This window comes from Salvia miltiorrhiza, chromosome 1 (genome assembly GCF_028751815.1).
Source record: "Salvia miltiorrhiza cultivar Shanhuang (shh) chromosome 1, IMPLAD_Smil_shh, whole genome shotgun sequence".
Classification (NCBI taxonomy): Eukaryota; Viridiplantae; Streptophyta; class Magnoliopsida; order Lamiales; family Lamiaceae; genus Salvia; species Salvia miltiorrhiza.
Window position 1 is genome coordinate 46,907,753 of NC_080387.1, and position 21,508 is coordinate 46,929,260.

At 35.0% G+C, this 21,508-nt stretch overlaps 1 protein-coding gene across 6 annotated transcripts; it reads right to left on the bottom strand.

Annotated features, from left to right (window-relative positions):
* Nucleotides 1–2,064: 2,064 nt before the first annotated feature.
* LOC130987423 (uncharacterized) lies at nucleotides 2,065–11,771 on the bottom strand. Of its 6 annotated transcripts, none has more exons than XM_057910972.1 (20): nucleotides 11,362–11,771; nucleotides 11,003–11,166; nucleotides 10,026–10,342; nucleotides 9,503–9,691; nucleotides 9,328–9,411; nucleotides 8,686–8,745; nucleotides 8,063–8,107; nucleotides 7,250–7,449; nucleotides 6,681–7,127; nucleotides 5,914–6,034; nucleotides 5,626–5,823; nucleotides 5,258–5,347; nucleotides 4,938–5,000; nucleotides 4,682–4,756; nucleotides 4,548–4,598; nucleotides 4,187–4,261; nucleotides 3,489–3,623; nucleotides 2,888–2,995; nucleotides 2,612–2,677; nucleotides 2,065–2,462 (listed from the first exon to the last, which is right to left on the bottom strand). In XM_057910972.1, the coding sequence occupies exons 3-20, from the start codon at nucleotides 10,320–10,322 to the stop codon at nucleotides 2,394–2,396; spliced, it is 2,373 nt and encodes a 790-aa protein (XP_057766955.1). In that variant the 5' UTR covers nucleotides 10,323–10,342; nucleotides 11,003–11,166; nucleotides 11,362–11,771; the 3' UTR covers nucleotides 2,065–2,393. The 6 variants fall into 6 exon arrangements, with proteins under 6 accessions (XP_057766955.1, XP_057766962.1, XP_057766941.1 ...); XM_057910979.1 differs by having other exon boundaries at nucleotides 10,026–10,337; nucleotides 11,362–11,672; XM_057910958.1 differs by having other exon boundaries at nucleotides 2,065–2,677.
* Nucleotides 11,772–21,508: the final 9,737 nt, after the last annotated feature.

The following is a 21,508-nucleotide window of genomic DNA, read 5'->3' on the forward strand; positions in this document are numbered from 1 at the left end:
AAGTCAGCACTGTACAAAATATTTGAAATAATAATAATAATAATAATAATAATAATAATAATAATAATAATAATAATAATAATAATAATAATAATAATAATAATAATAATAATAATAATAATTGTGTCAATAATAATAATATAAAATAAAGATTTCAGTCATGTTAATTAATTGTACAGCATTGAATCATTGATGCAGATTTCACTCCTCATCAGTATAGAAGATGAAATCCGATAGAATTTTAATGTATATATAATGATTCAATATATATATTTTTCTAAATATATTTTTATTATATAGAGATATTTAATAGTAAGCCATATCAAATAGCTACAAAGATATATCAAATAGATTTAATGTAATACTATCTAATAAATAAATATTATCAATATATAATACTATTTCATTTATATATATATATATATATATATATATATATATATATAAAAGATAGATTTAGTATAATATTTAATGAATAAATATATTCTAATAAATATATAATATGTATTTACAAAATTGAAAATAAAATACGCCATTCGTCCATAAAAACATGCATAGTTTTCATTTTTTGTCCGTCACATAAAAACATGCATAACTCATTTATAATAATAATTCTTTCACTAAACTTCACAAATAATATGGGACTCTTCTCCACTCACACTGCGCTTTACATGATTTTTTTAAACCCGTCTCGTCTCATATTATGCATGTTTTTATGGAACGAAGGGAGTATATAGTAGGAATAAAATAGACAATTTACGTTTTGTGCCCAAGTTAATTTTTCTTATTAGTATAGAATATAGATAGTAGATATATGCGTATTCGTATTAAAACTTGCCCATAAATTGTAGCTGGATTGATATTAGTTAGCTAGCTAGTTGCAAAGTTAATAACTTGATCTTATTATTGGTACACATTTGTTCATCTCTCTATATATATCTTTGTAGGGAAACAATCTTACTTGTGAAGAAACTTACAAAAAAATAATCAATCTTTTTATTGTTTTTCCACATCTCACGCCAAATGCCATAAGCGTTGAATAGAAAGTAGTATCTATCTTTCACGGAGAAACCAAACGTGTAGCTTAAAATTCATCACAATCAAATAGTTCGATCTATCTTTCTTCATTTACTTTTCCAAATAAAATTGAGAAAAGTGGTCCTCACTTACAGAGCAGTAATTATCATTCTTACAAGCCAGACACAGAGACTTGCAGAAATGCTTACTTAGCAAAACATGAATTTCTTCTTCTTCTTTTTTCACCCCACCCAAATTTATTTTCTTCGGTGGTCAGCCTTCATATTCATGGGTCCACTTGGTCAAAATGCCATTCTTCATCAACCTTAAATATAAATGAGATGGGCTTGGGTGCGGTACCCTCAGCTGCTCCCTCAAACAAAACTATTACTACTATTATGGAAACTAAAATACTCATTTCTAAAAAGTAATAAAAGTGTTATATATAGCCATTTAAATAAGTGGTAATAGGCATGAACGTCCCACTTCAATTGACACACTTGTCTTTTTTGTTTGTCTCACTTCAATTGGCACTTTTCAAAAATAACATGTGGTTCCTACCTTCTCTACACACATTAAACAAATGGTCCCCGCCCACTTTAAACACCCAACCATTTATTCTTAATCTCCGTGCCCAAAGTAAAAGTGCCAATTAAAATGGGATGGAGGAAGAGGAAAAAAAAATATCATACTTTATAAATTTAAGTATTTTAAGTTTAAGTGAAGAAGGTGTTATACATTTGATTGATTTGATAACTATCAAATAGTAATGTGTAAGAAAAATCTGAAAACAAATGATTTGACAATTAATAGCCAAGAATTCATCTAGCCGCTGGTATATTACTAATATTTGGGATCCCAATCTTTTATTTATTTTTTTGTGACAAACTCACTCTTGAATTTACAATGCATAGGACAGTATTGGAAGGAATGCACAATGAAAGAAGCTCAAAATTATTCAATCTAAGTATATTATTTGTATGTTTTCAAGCTACATATATCACTCAAGTAAACGCCTTGTTGAAGAATTACGTAGTACATAGAAGAGGTTCAAAAATGGCTCAAAACTTCACTAATAAAATACAAGATGTTTTAACATCTACCAAATTATACATTCATAATGTTTTTTCCACTTCCATGGCATTTTTTTAAGGCAAATACACAACAGTTCTCTCGAACCTAACTTCTCTCCTAACTGTAATAAGGGAGACCGTCGGTTAAATAAGTCACCATCTTCTTCTATAAGGGAGTCAAAATTTATGCGATAAATTGAAGGAGACTCGAAATATTCGTATGCCACGGAACTTGCGTTCCAAGACTCGAGTTCCGATTCATCCATGGGTTTCCAGTCAGCACCGGGCGCGGGTTACTTTACACTATTCCTTCTGGATGAAAGAGAGTATAAAATCTGTATGTACAGAGAAGAGCTGCGTGTCCAAGAAAAGCTGTTTGTCCAACATATAAGAATGAAAATCTTAGGCATAACGTCGAGCTTTTATATACGCAAAATCACGTACAGATGGGATGCCATGAACAGCGTATCGAAATAAAAAATGATGCACTTGAAGTAAACATTATAGTGCTGAGTACCGACCTTCATGAAAGGGCGATTCCGACTGGGGAATGACTCGATGAAACTCTCTTTTAACAACAATGATACCTGATATCAGTAATAAGAACATTCAAATATCACTCACATATCTTGCCATTTGGTATATACAAGTCTTTCAGAAATTAGAGAGATGGTCAAGAGAGGGGAGAACACCAAAATCGACACTATAAAAGATCCCTGCTCGTAACATGACACTTCATAGTTTACGCTATTCATACTATCATCAAACTTGCAGAATTTGAGTCAATATAAACACACCTTATCATCGTTTGATTGAACATTAGTGATTGTGTGAGAACGAAGGTTAGAACAGAGAGAGTCCAAGTAAGACCGCAGCACTTCCAGAAAGCCTTTGGCAGCTTCGATCTACATTTGTTATAGAAGTCAAAAAATGAATACCAAGCTCTTGAAACATAGTTGCAAAGATATGCCATCAATCTTAAAAACTATCTACACCAAAATAATACAAATGAATCAGAAGTTGGTAAATGACACTAAAACCTACAGGTGAATTGACCGGAAATTCATTATTATTATTATTATATATATTTTTTTTTTTCATATTAAACCTTGAAAGAAAATGCATTACATGTTGTACTTAGTCTTCTAGTGCGATACGAAAAGAGTGTAATCTACCTCTTCTCAACCCACTAAAGAAATCACAAGTTTGTCGATGCCATGTGTATAACATGCATTAACTAAGTATAATCATATGAAACATGCAATGTATAGACACAATTAAGTTTGTTGTTATCTTGTTATTAAAAAAAATGTGGTGCAAGTAGTAGAAATGTAGAACTAAGCTTTGTTTCACAGTCAAATCTAAAAACGGGAAATTAACAACCAATATAATCACCACCTGCACATCAGTACATTCATAGACTGGCCTTTTCTTCCCCAAGTAACTTTCTCCCACCAATTTCGCATGGTAAGGACTCAGGAGTGAGTACAACTCTCTCTGTTGAGGTAGCTGTGGTAGTGATGGTGATTTCACCTATTGAGAAACAAAGGGAGAAAAAGAAAAAACAAAGATAACAGGATCAGGGACAGACAGCAACTTCGGAATGAGAACATCTCTAAGCAATAAATGCAGTAAGGTTGGAAAAGAACGTGCAGGATTCAGGAAATCTATTGCTGCAAAATGCCTATGTGGTTCTAAATTGGTAAGTGTAATATTTCTTAGTTGAAGACGTGGTCATAGTTTGTAGAATCAATTGTAGCAGAGGGTATATAGATGGAAGGAGGTTTAAAAGAGAAGTCGTGCGAGCTGTACAAGATCAACCTTTCAATGCTTCCCTGTTCATGAAATTTAATTACGCAAACAGCTAGATCAATGGGGCATCGGGTGATACAATTGGTCTACTTTTTTTTTTTTTTTTTGAGAATCGATACAATTGGTTTACTAAACGTAGTAGATTGGATGCATTTCATAATAGATTATCACAGAGGCATTGGATTGCAGCCATGGGATCACTCATCAACTGATCAACCATGAATAGATAATGGTATTGGAGTATTATCTATTCATCACAGTAGTAACACATCTGGCGAAGTTACCTGATTTCTATTTGCATCCACCAGAATCGCATTTGTTAACTTCGCCTGCAGCTCCGTTTTGTTCTTTACACCTACCTGCTCAAAAAAGAAAACATAGCATAAATAATTCAGACGAAAAAATCGTATAATATGTTAAAGAAAATGGTATCTTCAAATCAATAAACACAATTAATTGACGGTGACAGTCTTTCAGATAGTGATTTGACAAAAACTTAAATTTTACTTGAAGTAAAGTGATCTGAAGAGCATGAGACACCGACAAATAAATTCACCAGAAGTGTTACTATTGAGGAATCATCTGAGACTCAATTCTGAGGCTCTAGTCTAAACTGATAAAAAAGAACAACTATGAAAAACTCACTATGTATGGGACAGGCGCATCCAGAAAGTCCAGCATGTCATTTGGAAGTATCTGCAAATAGTTTTGTTAATAAATATAGCCATGACATAAATCATTTTATGATAAATAACCAGAAAAAGGAAACAGTAAACTACCGGCATTAACAAGCTCTGCCACTGATAAGGTCGAATCAGGGGGATAATTGATAGAACTAAAGCAGATAAAATACCCTGCACAAGCAAGCAATTTAAGTGCATCAAACTTGGTTTCAAGTACCAACTGGATGATCGAAAAAAAAGAAGTTGAACTATACGCATATGGAAAAAAATGAGGATTTGGAAAATGATAGCATAATTGTCCCGAGATTAAGCTGTTTGCAAGACAATTCTCAGTATATATCTATAGACGTACCAAATTTGAACAGACAATGACAATCTGTTTCTCCAGTAGGGCTCCTGCAAATATTGTCAACACCTGTAAAAGACAACGAACAAGTAGCATATGTTAGTCCATCGACAGGCATCGAAAGGTAAATTCCTATAAAATTATTATTACTGTGGCTGGTACAAACATGGTAACTGCATCCATGGGGGCCACCTACATGCATATGCTATGTACTTCCTAAATCTTGAATCGCAACTTGATGCAGTATAATGAGGAAACAAAAACTTGTACATCAATGTCCATCAGGTGAGAAGAAGACTGCTAATACCCAATGAAGGTGGACTTACATGCTCCAATCTTAGGGTACCACATAGGCAGGCGATAGCCCAAACTGATAAAGCAGCTGCCTCCTCTTCCACCACAAGTTCGCCGTGGGCCTTCATAGAAGAGTTTATATTAGTAAATGAACACTACAAACAATCGTTTTAAGAGAACACTAACTGGGTAGTGCATAAAATAAATTATCCATAAACAGGGGACAACCCCTTGAAGTCTTCAGTCCGATACTAAAAGTTTTTGGAGAAACAAACATTTTAAATGACGATGGACTCAGGCATTAACCACTCTACCACTAGGCCAACACAAGCACACAAGTTGAGGCTCTTTCTATGTGAGTTAGCGTAATAAATTATGCAATAAGGCTGCCCAAGCATACCTCAGCAAACTCCAAACTTGTATTGCAAGATCTCAAGTCGATTGTTGAACCTGCAATGGGTAGAACTGTTTCGTCGGGTCTATGATATTCTAGAGGTTGAAGGTGATCTAGAGGGTGGAAGGTTATTGTTGAACCACGAGCAGGGCAAGATAGTTGGTAATATTCACAAATTATTTGCAAGGATCCATGGTCGTTTGCCTGCAAAAAAGTGCAAGAAAGGAAAGAAAACACATCAGGAGGCGCATATAAATCATATGGCAGAAACCAAAAGACACTTCAGATCTTAACCTTTGCCCACTCAAGGACACTTTGTTCACTGAAGATATCTCGACCAGATGAACTTGCCTCTTCTGTTTCTGCCTCGTCAAAATCACATCTAAAATTCCTATCTTCACATGGTGATGCGAAACTGCAGTAACAGATTACAAAACCTTTCTTTTAACATTTTACTAAAGCAGAGTACAAAATTAATGATCAGGCTCATACTCCTCAAACAAATGCTGCAAGTATGTTCAAGCATAATGCATTATAAAATAATGAAATGTTCGCCCCTCAAGGGATTCGAATTCAGGTGATGCATTCACCGAACAAGATGATGCATCCACTATAAATCTTCATGATCAAAGGGCTAAGAATGGTTTCAAATGCGAACCATTATATAAAATGAGAATAGAGGACCATTTTCAGCCTTTCAATCATCTCACCTGAGTTCGAACTCTGGAAGGAGTGAATTTTTTTTTTTCTTTTTCGAGTGCATCATTGTTTTCACATTCTCATTTTATAACCACACCCTATATATGTGAGAACCATATCTTTTGTGAGAAGTGAGAACCATGCACAATCACATAAAATATATGAACAAGAGATGGTCATATCGTGAATAATTATAATACATGAACAATCACATTAGTTGATTTTCGATCTTGTATGTGTTATATTTAATTGTTCACGATCGACCATCTCTTGTTCATGTATTTATGTGTTTGTACATGGTTCTCAATTCTCCCTGGATCCCAACCCTATAATGCAAGAGCCAAACAATGGATATTAACTACCTGGAAGATGACTCAGAACTTTCACATTGTTGGTACCGCATGAATGGTATTACAGCATTTGGTAAACGCCTTTCTAATGACTGCTTGGCACTAAGATTGTCAGTAATACATGAATCAACTTCAACTGCAGGTTCTTCCCAAGAAGCTAGTTTCTCTATCTCGGGATCAACAGGGACAACAGTGCCATTAGGTTCTTTCTTCAAATAATTGTCTTGGTCTAGATTATGAAGTTCAAACTGAGATATATCGTTAATTATGCTTCCTGAGATAGAACCGCTTGACTCAGAAGCTTCAACTGCCCCATTTTGTGTGTTGGGTGATCCATCGGCCAGGAAACTTTCGGCTTTCTCTTCGAATGTTTCAACCATATCGCAGCCCACAGGTGAGTCGAAATCCAATCCATTTATCTGCTTTGTTAATCGTTCCAACCTCTCTTCAGTAAAGATGCTAAAGCACAAAAGAAAAGTGTAAGAAACTGTGATGCTAAAATCTAAAAGTCATTGAATTATCAATATAGGTTGTAACAAGAAGGAATTTGAAATAGTGCGCTAGAGAAAGTACTCAGCAACCTATTCAACACGCCAAAATGCAGCTCAAAAAATGGAAGCCTGGAAAGAATGCAGTAACAACGACGTGTGGTCAAAATATAGCGGCTCCGACTTGAACAGGCAGGTTGCCCATCAGAGATAGTGGAGATCAATCCTGAGGGCTTTTGTATCATTTCTTCAACCAAAACACAGCAACCATAAAGAGTTGAAGAATCAGCAACCTGAACGCAGAAAAGAAAATATTGAACATCTAGTAAAAATCAGGGTACATCACACTTTTGTGATGACCGGTAGAGAAGAAAAGGTTGCTCAACATATTGATGCACGTTTCAAACAACATTAAAAGGGGCAGAAAAATAGAGAAATAAAGCTCACAAAGTGCTAAAAACGATGCCCTAGAGGAAAGAGGTCAAAGATGGTTATGTTTTAAACTTAAAAAAGCCACGAAAGACCCTCAGCCGGAAGGCAAAATCACTGAACCGTACAACGAGGACCTTATTGGGCTAAGGCAAAGAAAGTAACTCTGGATATGCAAGGTCCGTACAACCAAAATGTGAGAAGATAAAGGAACTGTTTCATTGACTTTGAATAAAGATGTAAACAATTACTAATGGGAAACAAAATCAGCAGGCTAGAAGAGCAGCACCTGACACAACAAATTGCTACAACTAGATGCAGTAACGAGATTATGCTTCTTCCACAAACAACAAAGAGTCCGAGCACATCAAAAAGTCAGAAATAACATAGAAAGGTAAGGTCATCAAGAGCCCGGTTAAAAATGCTTCATCGGACAAACTTCAGAAAACAATAGCAACAAAATATTATCCAGCATACCTGCAGCCGGAAGACAAATGACAAATCACTCTGTTTGAGATGCTCCTGTAAATAGAGTACCAGAGCTATTCAGAAGACACTCGGCAAGATAAATAAAATAAAATCATAATGCTGCAAGACTCCTGCCCTATGATGATTGGGTCAGTAAAAAGATCACGGGAAAACTACAAAAGAAAAGCTTCCGTTAGAGAGTTACTTCAGGTTCTCTTTCTTCTTCATTTTTTTCAGGGTGGGATGGATGATGGGAGGCCATTGAAATAGAATAAATACAGCCTACAATACCCCCCCCCCCTCTCCTCCAACCACCCCCTAACAAAATGGAAGAACTTAAAAAAATAAAAGTTGGGAGGACAAAACCAAAAGGCTATGTGGAAAACAGTATTAGATAACTTCCCACAGCAAACCGAATCATCATTTCTACAACTACCATCTTCCATAATGATGACTTGAATATATTAATACACAAACTGATCAGAAGTTTGCAAATTCAACATAAAGTCTAATTAACTTTTAAAAACAGTTTGCATTTCAATAATCTTCTAATAAATTATGACAAATTGTTTTTTTTTCTTGGCTAGCTCTGGAGCTAACTGGATATGCATAACTCAAGTATGAAGAAGTACCTGTCCGAGAAGTATCTCATTCAATTCACTCATTGATGGAGTTCTCTCAACGGCATTCACCTGTATCAAAGATTGAAATTTACAAAATAAATATTAAAGTATAGGATCAGATTGGCGTAGGCTAGATTCTGAAGATGTAAGAGCGGAAGTCCGAAAGGTGTAATTTATCTGTCTTAATCATTTAGATTAGTGAAACAACTGCAGCCCTCAAGAGACTACTTCAGTAACTACATGTAACAAAGTTCTGCAGGAACTTCCATTTATATGAAAGTTACAGATGCCAAGAATACATGGAAAAGGGGTTATTGATGGTTAATAGAAAGCTGGTTTTAAGTAAATGCATCAACAAGTATCATAACATTGATGCCTGAAACAATATTAATATAGCTTAGGGAGACATACTGGAATACTGAATCTTTTAGGTTAGCCTATGAATGAATCGTAATTATTTTCTAAAAAATAAAAAAGAATATCACATTAACTGATACAAAAAAGTGCATTAATAAACTAGCCCCGGCTCTTTCTTACCCCCTTCCATGACAAATTTCTGTACAAGTCAAGTTTCCAGAAAAGATATACACAAAAATAGCCAAGGAGGTTAAAGAATAATGAGAGGCTGAAAAGTGCTCAATTGCACCCTACCTCTACTCCATTTGGAAAGCAGAAAGAAAGGAGATCCTTGTACTTTAGTGGCAGTTGCTTTTCTGGAGGATAAACAAACAAGACCTGATATTCGCAGCAAGATTGTAATTAATTATAATAGTTATTACATCAAGACACAGAAATTATGGTTAACCAAAAAAACTATAATCAACACCTGAGGCTCAAGGTTAGGTTCTATACGGCACTGATTCTGACCACCGAGTGCACTTCGCAATCTCCCTGAACCTTCAAATTTTCTAGCAAAGTACAGATTTTGGAGTGCTTGAACATCAGAATTAGGAGGAAGTCCAACAACCACCATGCTCTCAAAAAGCTTCGATGGCTCCTTCCATACTTTGTGATCCTACAAACTTTAGCGACACAATGATACACGAAAACCACAAACAAGTAACAAACTATTCCATAAGTCCATAACAGCACCTCTAGCCCTTTGTGTAGGAGAAAAGCAATTAAGCACAATGACTAGGATAATAAGACATCGGAACATACAGACAAAGATACAAAGATCTCCAAAAGAGGGGGTTAAAAATTGGTAGCTTTCAGCTAATCCACTGGGTATGAGCTTCTTCATATTCATATAATTTTTTCCAGCATAAACTTTAATCAAACATAACTATAGATGTTCAGACATAATCAAGAAAACTAATGAGCAACTAATTGATGAGAAGAGAGCGCACCAGCATTTGCAATTGAAAGTTAGCCCACTGACGCTTTTGACTAGTTAGTATTTCTGGGTTATACGCTCCGCTTTTAACTTCGGGAGGACTGGATAGTCCTTTCAATAATCTTGAGACCTGATGCTGAAGTTTTTTAAGCTGGCCACCACTATCATCTTTTGATGAATACACCACAGAAGGCCGTGGAGAACGAACAGCTGCTGCTGCTGCTGCAACAGCTCTAGCAACATCCTCAGTTGTTGGCATATAGAATGATGAGCTCCAACTAGGACTACCTGATTCTTCACCTCTCTCCATGTCTCTATCAAAACCCTTTCCTTCAAACAAATTTAGAAAATCCAGTCAGCGCAGCAGTATGAAGGCAACTAAACAACGATTACTCAAATAAAACTTCAAATCTTCTAGAGAAGAGGTTGCTTCCGTTAACAACAGTGCCAAATAAAAATTAGGAATAGAAAGCAAAGGAAAACTAAAAATATATCATCTTCTTTTCTTTATTCTATATTGAAAAAGGCATACATACTGTAACCTGAAGTTTACTAGCAATCTCAATCCTCATGGTTATTTTTCTCATTTCTAGATGAGAGCCAGACCAATAAACTGATACTCATCATTTCTACTAGAACACGAACAATGCAAAAACTTCACAAAAAGATAGCTCCTTTCACCTCTTCACCTTTTGCTACTTGATACACTTTCTCAACTAGAAATTCAGATGGAGAATACTAATTCCAATATTTAATCCCAGCTTCTCTTCAACCATAACAAATTCATACTGAACCCCTCGATAAATAAAAAAGAACAGGGAAAAGGGAAAACAGAAGAGAAAAGAACAAAAGAAAAAGGCATGGGATAAATAAAAAGTGAACGCGTATCTATTGCCGCGTGCAACAATCTGACTAGAACTGGAAACTGAAAAATGAAAAATAAAGAAAAGAAAAGAAAAGAAAAAAACCCCTTAATTCGCTGATAATCACCTGATATGTCGATACAAACAGATTAGAGCTCCAGAAAATACTACAAGCTTCGAAGTGATTCCCGGAATTCACGAACAAGATCGCAACTTTTTCCCCTCGGGCGCGCCGACGAACAAATATAAAGCCGGATTCCACGAGATTTGAGCTTAAGCCTCCCTTTTAAACTGAACTTGACCAAAATAGAAAAAGAAAGAAAAAGGAGAAAAATGATCAAAATCAACCCAGCAAGGCAGAATGTTAAGAATTTCCAAAGTGAAACGAAAAATAAAAGGCAGCAAGAATCGTAGGCCAAGGCAAAAACACAAAATGGTTAAACAAAAACAAAATATGTTTTGAAGAAGGGCCGGAAAAAATTTCACCTTTATCATAAACGTCTAATTTATGATGCGGGAATAGTATAAGAAGACAAAAGGAAAATCATCAAATCTCGTGTTGTGTGTGATTTGTGGGCTTTGGGGGTTGGGAGGCGGAGGGGGGGAACGGAGAGGGAAAGTTCAGGCGGCCATAACAAAGATGGAGAGAGAGAGAGAGAGAGCTATTTTCCTGGTTGGTTTTTCTAGAAAAGAGACGAAAAAATGAAGGAAAGTTGGAAAAGAAAACCCCCTTACCCACACACAGTGCATGAAATAACAATTACTAATTCCTTCAAAAAGAAAAATTAATAGTAATAATTAATTATAATCAGACTTATAATCAAAGTGAAGTAGTACTTGTGTTTTTCGGTATTCATGTAGGAAGAAATTAGTACTAACAAAAGAAAATATGGAAGTTTATGAATTACTCGTGGGGCCCGTTTGGGGATTAAGGATGTGTTTGGTTGGAAGCGATAATCCGGTCCGGTGGCGTCATGCCATAAAAGTTGACTTGGTAGGCCCCACCTTGCTTTGCTTTTAAATATCTATGTTAAATTTGACCCATTAAATAAGGTGCTATCTTTTCATATCTCGTTTTATGACAAAATTTGTTGGACGAATTTTCATACTTGAGTTTAAACATGGCTACATAGTACATCCTGACTAAATTCAAATAGTAAATAAGGGTGTAAATGAATCAGCTATTCCTAAATTATTCCGGATTCAATTTAAAAAAAAGGGGTTTTTGGCAAATAAAATCATGAACTATTTTGAATTTGCAATTTTAACGTGCCTTTTGAAGTATGGCAAATTAAATCACCATCTTTTCAATTTTTGCAATTTCATCCCCTCAATTTTTTTCGATCGCCGAATTGTTGAATTGGAGTTTACGTGGATTAGTTCGTCATATAATATTCATGTTACGACGTTATTTTCTATAGAATTGATGAATATTGAAAATCATAGTACAAACATAGGATACAATCTCTTTATAATTTGGAGAAAGATTCAATTTAAATTGTGCGAAACGGCGTCGTTTAAGCCTCACGAAAACGGTGTCGTCTTTACTAATCCACGTAAGCTCCAATTCAACACTCCGGCGACCGAAAAAAAATTGGGGGACGTAATTGCAAAAATTAAAAAGGTGGTGATTTAATTCGCCACACTTCAAAAGTCTCGTTAAAATTACAAACTCGAAATAGTTCCTGATTTTATTTGCCAAAAGCCCTTTAAAAAATACTCGTTTACAACTTGATTCGATAATAAATAAATTGAGCTCCAGCCTGATTTTGATTTTATCGAGTTGAGCTCAAATTTGACAACAATCGGCTCGTTAAGTTCGCGAACGTTTTTGGGTTCGATTGTTTGTAAACATGTTTGCAAAACTGTTCATGAATCTTCAATCGAGTCTTCAATAGAATTAGTAAATGAGTCTTAGACGAAACGAGCTCGAGCTCGACTAACATATTAATTAAGAAGTTTTTCTTAATTTTTAACGAATTCAAGCTTCACCATCATGTATATTAACATTTAACGAGCCAAGTTCGAATATTTGAATATTTAAATGAACCGAGCTCGAGTCCACTAGTATTCGGCTCAACTCGGCTCGGCTCGTTTACAGCCTTAAGTAAATACCTACAATACATCTTGGTGATGCATGGTTAAATGGAGATGGATTTTATCGGATGATTATTGTAAGATTATGAATTATACCTAGTGTTGCTTGGAGATTGAAAGGGAAGAGTAAGATCGAAAGTTTGAGAGGAAAAATACTGTAGTATTAAGAGTAAAGATAACGTAACGTTACAAAGAACACGTAGGTAACTATTTATAGATTACACGTAAAAGGTAAAATAGTAAATTCATCACTGGAGCATGCGCGTTGCGTGGTCAAGGGCATAATAGTAAAATTGCCCTTCCCGCGGGAGATCTTCCCGCGTTTCTGGTGATTCCTCTGGCGAAAACTGTTCCTCTGGCGAGAGCGTCTTCTCTGGCGTAGGTCGTTCCTTTGATAAGGTCCATTCCTCTGACTTCTCCGCGAGAGCCCGTTTCTCTGGTAAAGTTCGTTTCTCGGGTGAAGGTGGTTCCTCTGACAAAGGTGGTTCCTCTGGAAAAGGTGATTCCTCTGACATAGTCCATTTCTTTGATGTATCCCTTCCACTAACGAGGCCAGTTTCCCTGATAAAGCCTGCTCCTCTGATTTATATTATTTTTCTGCTCTGCACATATTACTCCTCATCGCATCTACAGTTTAAAAATTGATATTTAAAAAAAATTGGTGAGATAGTTGCAAGTAGATAGGCGAGAATATAAAATTTATTTCTTCGATCGTAAGAGTTACTAGTTTATAATAGTAATGATAGAGTGAGTTTTGAGTAAAAAATTATAAGATTGTAATCTCATCGTCTTTATAAATTTGAGTTTGTGCGTCCAATTTTTAAGTGAGATTTCATCTAGTGCTAATTAATAATTGTGGAATTACATTAAAGAGTGTTTAAAAGGTAATTTCATGTGGCAAATTAAAAATATCGATAGGTAACATTGGCCTTACAAGACAAAAAATACCGATGAATAAAATATAAATACAAATTTCAAATTTATATTTAAAAAAAATGTGCCCCGAGGGCCGCCGATACCAAGTAGATGCAGGGTTTGGTGGTTGCTGTGTCACTTCTTCGCGACGACGCGGTCAAAGTTGCAATCGCCGATCACCTTGATTACAACTTACATATGTATATAGTCGAATATAAATATACATAATGTTGTACACGTGATAATTCTTAGAGGGTGTTTGGCAAACTGTACACATCAATAGTGGCTCATCGTCGGCTTGAGCCGGCGGTGGATGCAGACATCGTCGACTTGAGGCACGACTCATCCGGATGAGCATGGCTCATCTCCCATTTATGTCGAGAGGCTAAATTCAGATTTCAATATTTTTATATTTTTTATTTATTTTTTCATAACAGCTCTTGCAGCCTTTGAATTTATTTTTTTATCTTTTTCTTTCTCAACAACATTGATAAAACAAGTATCAACACATTAAATAAAAACGATAAAGAAGGCTTAGATTTACATGGTTCAATCATGAAGATCTACATCCACGAGAGATTCTAGGAGTTTTCACTATGTTTTGTGTGGAATTACATTTTCCATGGTGAAAAAAAAAATGAAAAGAGAGTCCTCTAAAATACTTATAAGAGCCATATATATAAGCTATAAAGTAAACTTGGACCCTAAAGCCCATTAATTCATATAACTGGGCCTAAAGCCCTTATTACAATAGTCTTTGTCTTGAAATTGAGACGACGAGGCTAATGCAAAATTGGACTGTCAAAGTCGAAGCAGAGCTGAGTCGTTAAACTGCCAAGATAATTCTTGATTGATAAAGTCAGCCATGTCCAGTCAGCGGTACACCAAATAATAATAATAATAAGAGATATTTAAGCTCTGATATTGCATAGCCTTGGTGCATATTTTACTCCTCATCAGCTACTCCCCTATCTTTTTTTTCCCCCTTTTCTAAAGCCCGATTCAAAAAATTACAAGAGAAGGATTTAAGTAAAAAGAATTTCTGTGGCAAACACAAGAATTTACACTAAATCTAAATTGAAATCTGAAAAATCGGGAAGAACATCAAATTGAAACTCACATCTTAACTCAGAATTTCCACAGACGGCGCCAGTTGGTGTGAACGATAATAAAACAACATAGAAGTTTAAGAAAATGGATGGGAACCTGGGTATCACAATCAAATGCAGAAATACGTGAAGAACACTTGATAATCGAATTTGCTTTGAGTAATATTTTTTCAGCGTCACCTTTACTACAATGATAAGTTTCCTATTTATAGTAGTAGGTTACAAGGGGATATAAGCGTAAAATCCGACTTCACGTACTCCGTATGTATCATCTAACCTCTCGGTCACTATTTTTTTTTGCCTCGTTTGATTCTGCAGTTTTTGTCGAGTGTATCATCAGTGCTGGCCCTCAACCTCTGGCTCCCACTTTTCTCCTATTTCTTACTTAGTTCACGGGAATAACGACAACTCGCTTTCAGTTATGTATATTCCACTGTCATGCCATCGGCTCTGGTGGTCTTCTGACATCGACTCTGATGAATATCCGTGATCGACTCTGGTAGAATTATCGGAGTCGTCACGTGTCCTTTTCTTATCCACAGATATCTCTATAGATCAACGCTAATGCGAGCATTACTCCTCGTCACTTTTTTATTTGAATTATTAATGAAAATTATAATTTTAAATCTAATTATAGTCAAAATTCACATGTGTATTTAAATTAAGTGATTATAAGATTTTATTTAAATATTTATAACAAAATTATATATTATTATTATATTTATAATTTTGTTATGATAGTTGAGTTAGTATTTATTTTATATACAAAAAGAAATATAAAAAATATTTTTGGTATATTGTACGGTGTAAATGCTAGTAAGTATATTAAATACTAATATTAATTCAATTTATAATAGTTCAATATATATTATTATGTATTGTTTTTTTGTTTAAATTCGCGTGTCAGAATAAAATATAATCTCATATATATTTAAATTTCGAAAACATGGTTGAGGGGAAAAATTTGTAACTGAACAAACACCCAACAATAAACAATAAAATAAAAAATAGAAAAAACGTGATGCCAAACACTACCTACTATACTGAAATAATCAGTACTATACATGGTATGATGGTAGGCCTATAGGCTATATGGTTGATATATTTTTTTATTAATTTTTATGGTTGGCTAATGGTTAGGAGGTGTGCCAAACAGGCCATTTTTCCTAATGTTGTTTTAAAGTGATGCCGTCTGCATTTATTTCAAATTATTTTTAGAAGAATACAACACCGTATCAATAAATTAACTATAAATGTTCAAATTTGTTGGCTGTAAAAATTCATTTTTTATAAATTAATAATTAAAGAAAATAAAAATAAAAATTACATTACAATAAATTTGAATCTAAAATATTTGACCTTAAACATTAATCACTATACCATTAAGTCAACACACGCACACTTAAAATTCATTTATTTGTTTTTCTGTGTGTTTGTCTCAATAGAAAGTTGGACCGGCCGGTCAGATATATAAAAATTATGTGATCGACCGGTCAGATGGACCGGCCTGTAAAACTATGTGACCGGCCGGTGAATGATCTGACCGCCCAGGTGGTCGAATAATCTAGCCATCCACCGGTCATATGTATTTTTTACTGATAGTTGTCAAATCGATCAAATATGTAAGACTTTCACAGAAAATCAAGCAAATCCATCAACATTAAGGGTATTTAAAAAATAGGGCATAATAATATAGCATTTTAAATTTTCACTTTACATATTCGTGGACAATTAAATATATATGTTGATGACGCGACAACTTACGTTAGCTATTTGAAACGTTTTAATAATATTGTTATATTTTATTTTGATGCAAAATTAAGATTTCCAATATATTTTAGTCACTAAAGAATTGACGTGACATGCTTCATTGGAGCGACATTGTCGAAGTGCAGATCTATGGCCTCGACATGTTTGATTTAGTTGGTAACGCTCGTCATGCCAATTCTAATGACCCAACAAATGAAAAATATTACTCTATCAAATTCGCTAAAAGTGATTCGTTTTCCATTTTGATTTTAACCAATATTTATGACTCAGTTCATAAAAAGCAATACAATTGACTCTTGAAATTGTGTGGATCATGTAATTTTTATTCGATTTACATAATTTACTTAATTTTTGTGTCGAAAATAAATGAGTCACTTTTAACGAGAAGGAGGGAATAATTTTATATCAAATTAATAAAGGGTTAAGTATCAAATACACCCTATCATAGAGGCACTTATCACGTCTGGATCCATATACTCGACTTTGGTTCAACTAAACTCCCGAAGACGCTAATTTGGTGTAATTACACCTTCTGCCCTAACGTCGACTAAATGTCGTATGTTATTTTATATATATTTTTTTAATTTAAATTGGTTGGCTCCACATTTAACTACCTGAAATCCCCCTTTTAATTTTGGGATATTTTGAAAATCTGAAGAACACTAAATCGCGATGAAGGCATCTAAAATTGAGAATGTTTTTCGTAGTTTGTTGAAATTAGTATAGGGATTCCCTGTGTTCTTAATTACAATTTGAGGAGAGCCATGAGTTTCAATTCCGTTTCTGGATCTGGGTCAAGCTCGTGGCGCGGTCGATGGAAGTTTGAGGGCTTCGATAATTCAAGGTTTTGTGGGTGCGAATTTGAAGGTAAAAGGTTGAAAGCTTCGATAATGACATCATGGATGGACGAAAACCCAGGTAGGAGGTTCTATGGATGTAGAAATTGGAAGGTATATTTCTAAGTTTCATTACTTTTGTTTGTGTTGAATTTCTTGGCTTGAAAACCCTGTTTTTTCGTGTTTTACAATTACTAGACGAAAAATTGTGGGTTTTTTTATTGGCTTGACGAACCATTTACTGAAAGAGCTAAGGATGTTATCAATGAGTTGAAGAAGGAGAATTTGAAGCTCATGAAGATCAATGAAAGCTCAAGCTCGGCAACCATGGATGTGGTTACTAAAATTGCTAAGCTTTGGGATGTTATACAAGCAATTAAAGAAGATTCAAACAAAATTAAGAAAAAAAAATTGATTAGTTACATTTATTTTGCTTGTTTCTTAGTTGTTGTTAGCCTATTTTGCACTAGCATAATCTCCCTTTGTAATTTGGCTAAGTACTCTGATTTGGAAATGAAATGGATTCTCGTTTTGGATTATATCTCATTGCTTTTTTTTTCAAATGAATAAGTAACAATAACTCATAGATAAAATATGTTATAGCACTCAAAAACTGACATTATTTACTAATAGTATCAAAGCATGCCATCAAAAATATGATCTGCCAAATGTATCAAAAACATAAGTACAATGTTTTGCTGAACACTTAAAATGACCATATTCTGTCAAATGTATCAAACCATGCATCAAAAATAAGTATTTCATCAGATGATCAAAGGTATCAAACGATGCCATAAAAAAAAGCCATAAACAAAATGTCATTTCAACTTATTGCAGTAGAACCAACAGTTGAATCAACATTTTTTCCCTCGAGATGATCTTCTGAGGATGGCTTGTTTATGCCCTTATTTTCCTTTGCCTCGTGAAGCCTTGAATGGCTTGGAGGCCATCTTTTTGACATTCGATGTCTCTTCCTCTCGTTTGCTTGCTACTTGTTTTCTCTTCTCCTTCCTCAACTCTTGTTCATTTGAATTTGAAAATCTTGTATTTGGATCAGTGTCTCTGGGTGTGCCCTCATCTATCACAATTGATTGTGATATCCCGGGCTGCATAATGGTTTATAAAAACTTAGTACTGTTAGCATGAAAGTATTAAGAGGCAAATACTGAATCAACATTAACAATTAGTTAGTGGAATCTTACATTTAGAACAGTCCTACCACTTTAAAGATTGATATACAGTCCAATGCCTTTTGAACCCCTTCTTGGCTTTAACTTTGTAGGCAGAGATGATGTAGAAGCTTGTGTACCATGTGTCACCTAAGAAGTATTAAAGCAAATGAAAGAATTAGTGAAATATATTAAGTACTAACAGTTGAATTGATGGCTAGAATCATACCTGAGTTGGTATTTGAGGACAACAATCTTTTTTATGGCTACCACTCTTACAAATGCTACAATGTTGTTTCTGACCCCTTTCTTGATAGTTGGTGGCTTCTTCATGGCTTATTTGGAGCTCTCACTTTCATCTTTTTGGGTTTGTCAATCTTCTTCTCCACTGGAAGAGGCTCCACTCCATCAAATGGTTTCACCTTCCAAAACTTCATTCCTGGAATGACTGTATAGAATGCTCGTAGCATTTCATGAAGTTTAACTTATGGTATCAGTTTGACATCACACTCAAAGGATCCATGGAAGAGTATTAGAATGCAGCAAGTGCATGGCAACAAGGAACACCTGTTAGTTCCCAATTCCAACATGTGCATTTCTTCATATCTATAAACACAGTGTGTTTATCCTCATATTCCCCAATTTCATAACCATCTTCCCCATTCCAAATGAAATTACAGGACATTGAATTAATTTTTTGCCGCCTCAAATAACTTCATTGAATTAGGAGACCATTCACACTTCCAACCATTAACACTACATCTCATATCCCTAATTATGGTCATTGCTAATATCCTAATATCCTCTAGCATACTGATAATAGGCTTGTGCTTAGCATCTATAATACTAGAGTTAAAAGATTCAGAGATGTTATTATCAAATATCAACCATGAAAGTAGAGCACCTTTCACTCTGGTATGCTTTGCACCAGTTTTGGGGTGGATATTGGAGTAGGTCCTCAGCAGCCTTATTCTTGATCTAACTTATCTTGGCTATGTTCAATTTGAACTCCTCTTCAAATGAACTCCAAGCTGCAATCCAAAACCTTTTTTTGAGCTCATCGCCTCTCTACTTTTTACTCCAATTAGCATAGATGTATCTTGCACACCACATATGCTCAGCCTCTAGAACTTGATCTTTAACTGCCTCCATCAAGCCCTGTGATATCATTAACTCCAACAATAAGTAATCTATTATACAACAAATAATGTACAACAAACAATAAGTAATGTATTACCTTATGTATATCTGACATAATGGTAACATGAGATCCATCACCAAGCTGTAGCTCTTGCTTTAGCCAACTCATAAACCAACTCCAGTTATGCTTGTTTTCTTTATTCACTACTGCCCAAGCAATAGTGAGAAGGCAACCAAATGTAACTTACCCTTTTCAAGTGACACACATCTAATGAAATTATAGGCCTACAATCCCCAAGCCAGTTATTCTTACAAGCAGCTAGCATCACAAAGATCCTTTTGAAAACCTTCATGCCATTAGCCAATCTTGCTACTCGGATTTATCTATTTCACCTTCTCAATGTAGCCCACTAGCATGTTGAATTCCTCTTTGTAACTGTCTTGTAGTTTGGTGAAGATAGTCTTGATCAAAAAAAAAAAAAAAGTTTGGTGAAGATAGTCTTCTTTTCCCTTTTGCACTTGCCTAAACTCACATAAAGCTTCATATGCTCTTTCATATATGGCCTTGTATATCTTTGGCCGTAAACCTCAGATTTCTATACACTGCATCCTTGAAATAGTTGGCAAGGTAGGATTGAGAAGCACTATTTGCCTACAACATGTATGTTCTGCCACCAAAGTCTTAATAACCAAGCCCTCTGTATCCTCATCCTTTGAAATAAGAATTACAAATGGACAACTCTTATCACTGATGCAAATCACCCTAATTCTCTTAGGTTTATTCTTCACAAACTTAAGCTTGAACCCAAATTTCACCGCATATGTGTTAATGGTATCCCTAGCCTCTTTTGCCCCTGCAAAGGTCATACCTAAAGTAAAACTTCCTTGATCTCCTTCCTCAACAGACCCAACTACAGAACTTTTCTTCACTTCTTCCTCATCAGAATCTCACATGACATCACTATAGGTGCTAGAGTCAGTGTCTGAATCAGTCCCCATACCTAATGCATCACTCAAGATGTAATTTACATCATCACCTTTATCCTTACTTCCTAATTGATCAACTCTTATTGCATTATCCCTCCAGCCTCCTCTTCATCCTCTCTCCCTTCTACCTGTATCTCATCATCACAAACCTCTATCCCTTCTACCCCAGTCTCTACTGTTTCTATCCCTTCTACCTTCTCTGCAACATCAATCCCCTCACCATCATCTGTTATCTCCACCCTATGTACAGTCTCTAATTCATCACTTTCATTTTTCCTTATCAAACAAAGCTAAAGGTGTAATAAGGGGTATGAGATCTTTTTCATGGTCAGCAAACAAATGTATTTCTTCTTGTCCAACTAAGTCAATATAATCAAAGCCATTTTCAATAGTATAATCTTCATCTAACGCGTAGACTTTCTTAGGTTTAGTAAACAAATACTTAGCAAATTCGTCATATATACGATCATAAGTCATGTTATCTAAGGTTTCTTTAATTTCCATTGAATTAAAGCCGTCGTATATCAATTTTCCAGATTCAGAGTCCTTCTTCCATAAACCCCAGAAATTAAAAATGAAACACAAACTCCACATGCTGCAACACAGAGAA

Bases quoted from the DNA above. Each gene is read 5' to 3' on its own strand.
- LOC130987423 (XM_057910958.1), bottom strand. From the start codon at position 10,322: ATGGAGAGAGGTGAAGAATCAGGTAGTCCTAGTTGGAGCTCATCATTC. The intron at 5,824-5,913 runs GTTAAGATCTGA...ACTTTTTTGCAG, and splicing joins GTGTCCTTGAGTGGGCAAAG to GCAAACGACCATGGATCCTT. The intron at 2,678-2,887 runs GTGTGTTTATAT...TACTGATATCAG, and splicing joins TTCAATCAAACGATGATAAG to GTATCATTGTTGTTAAAAGA.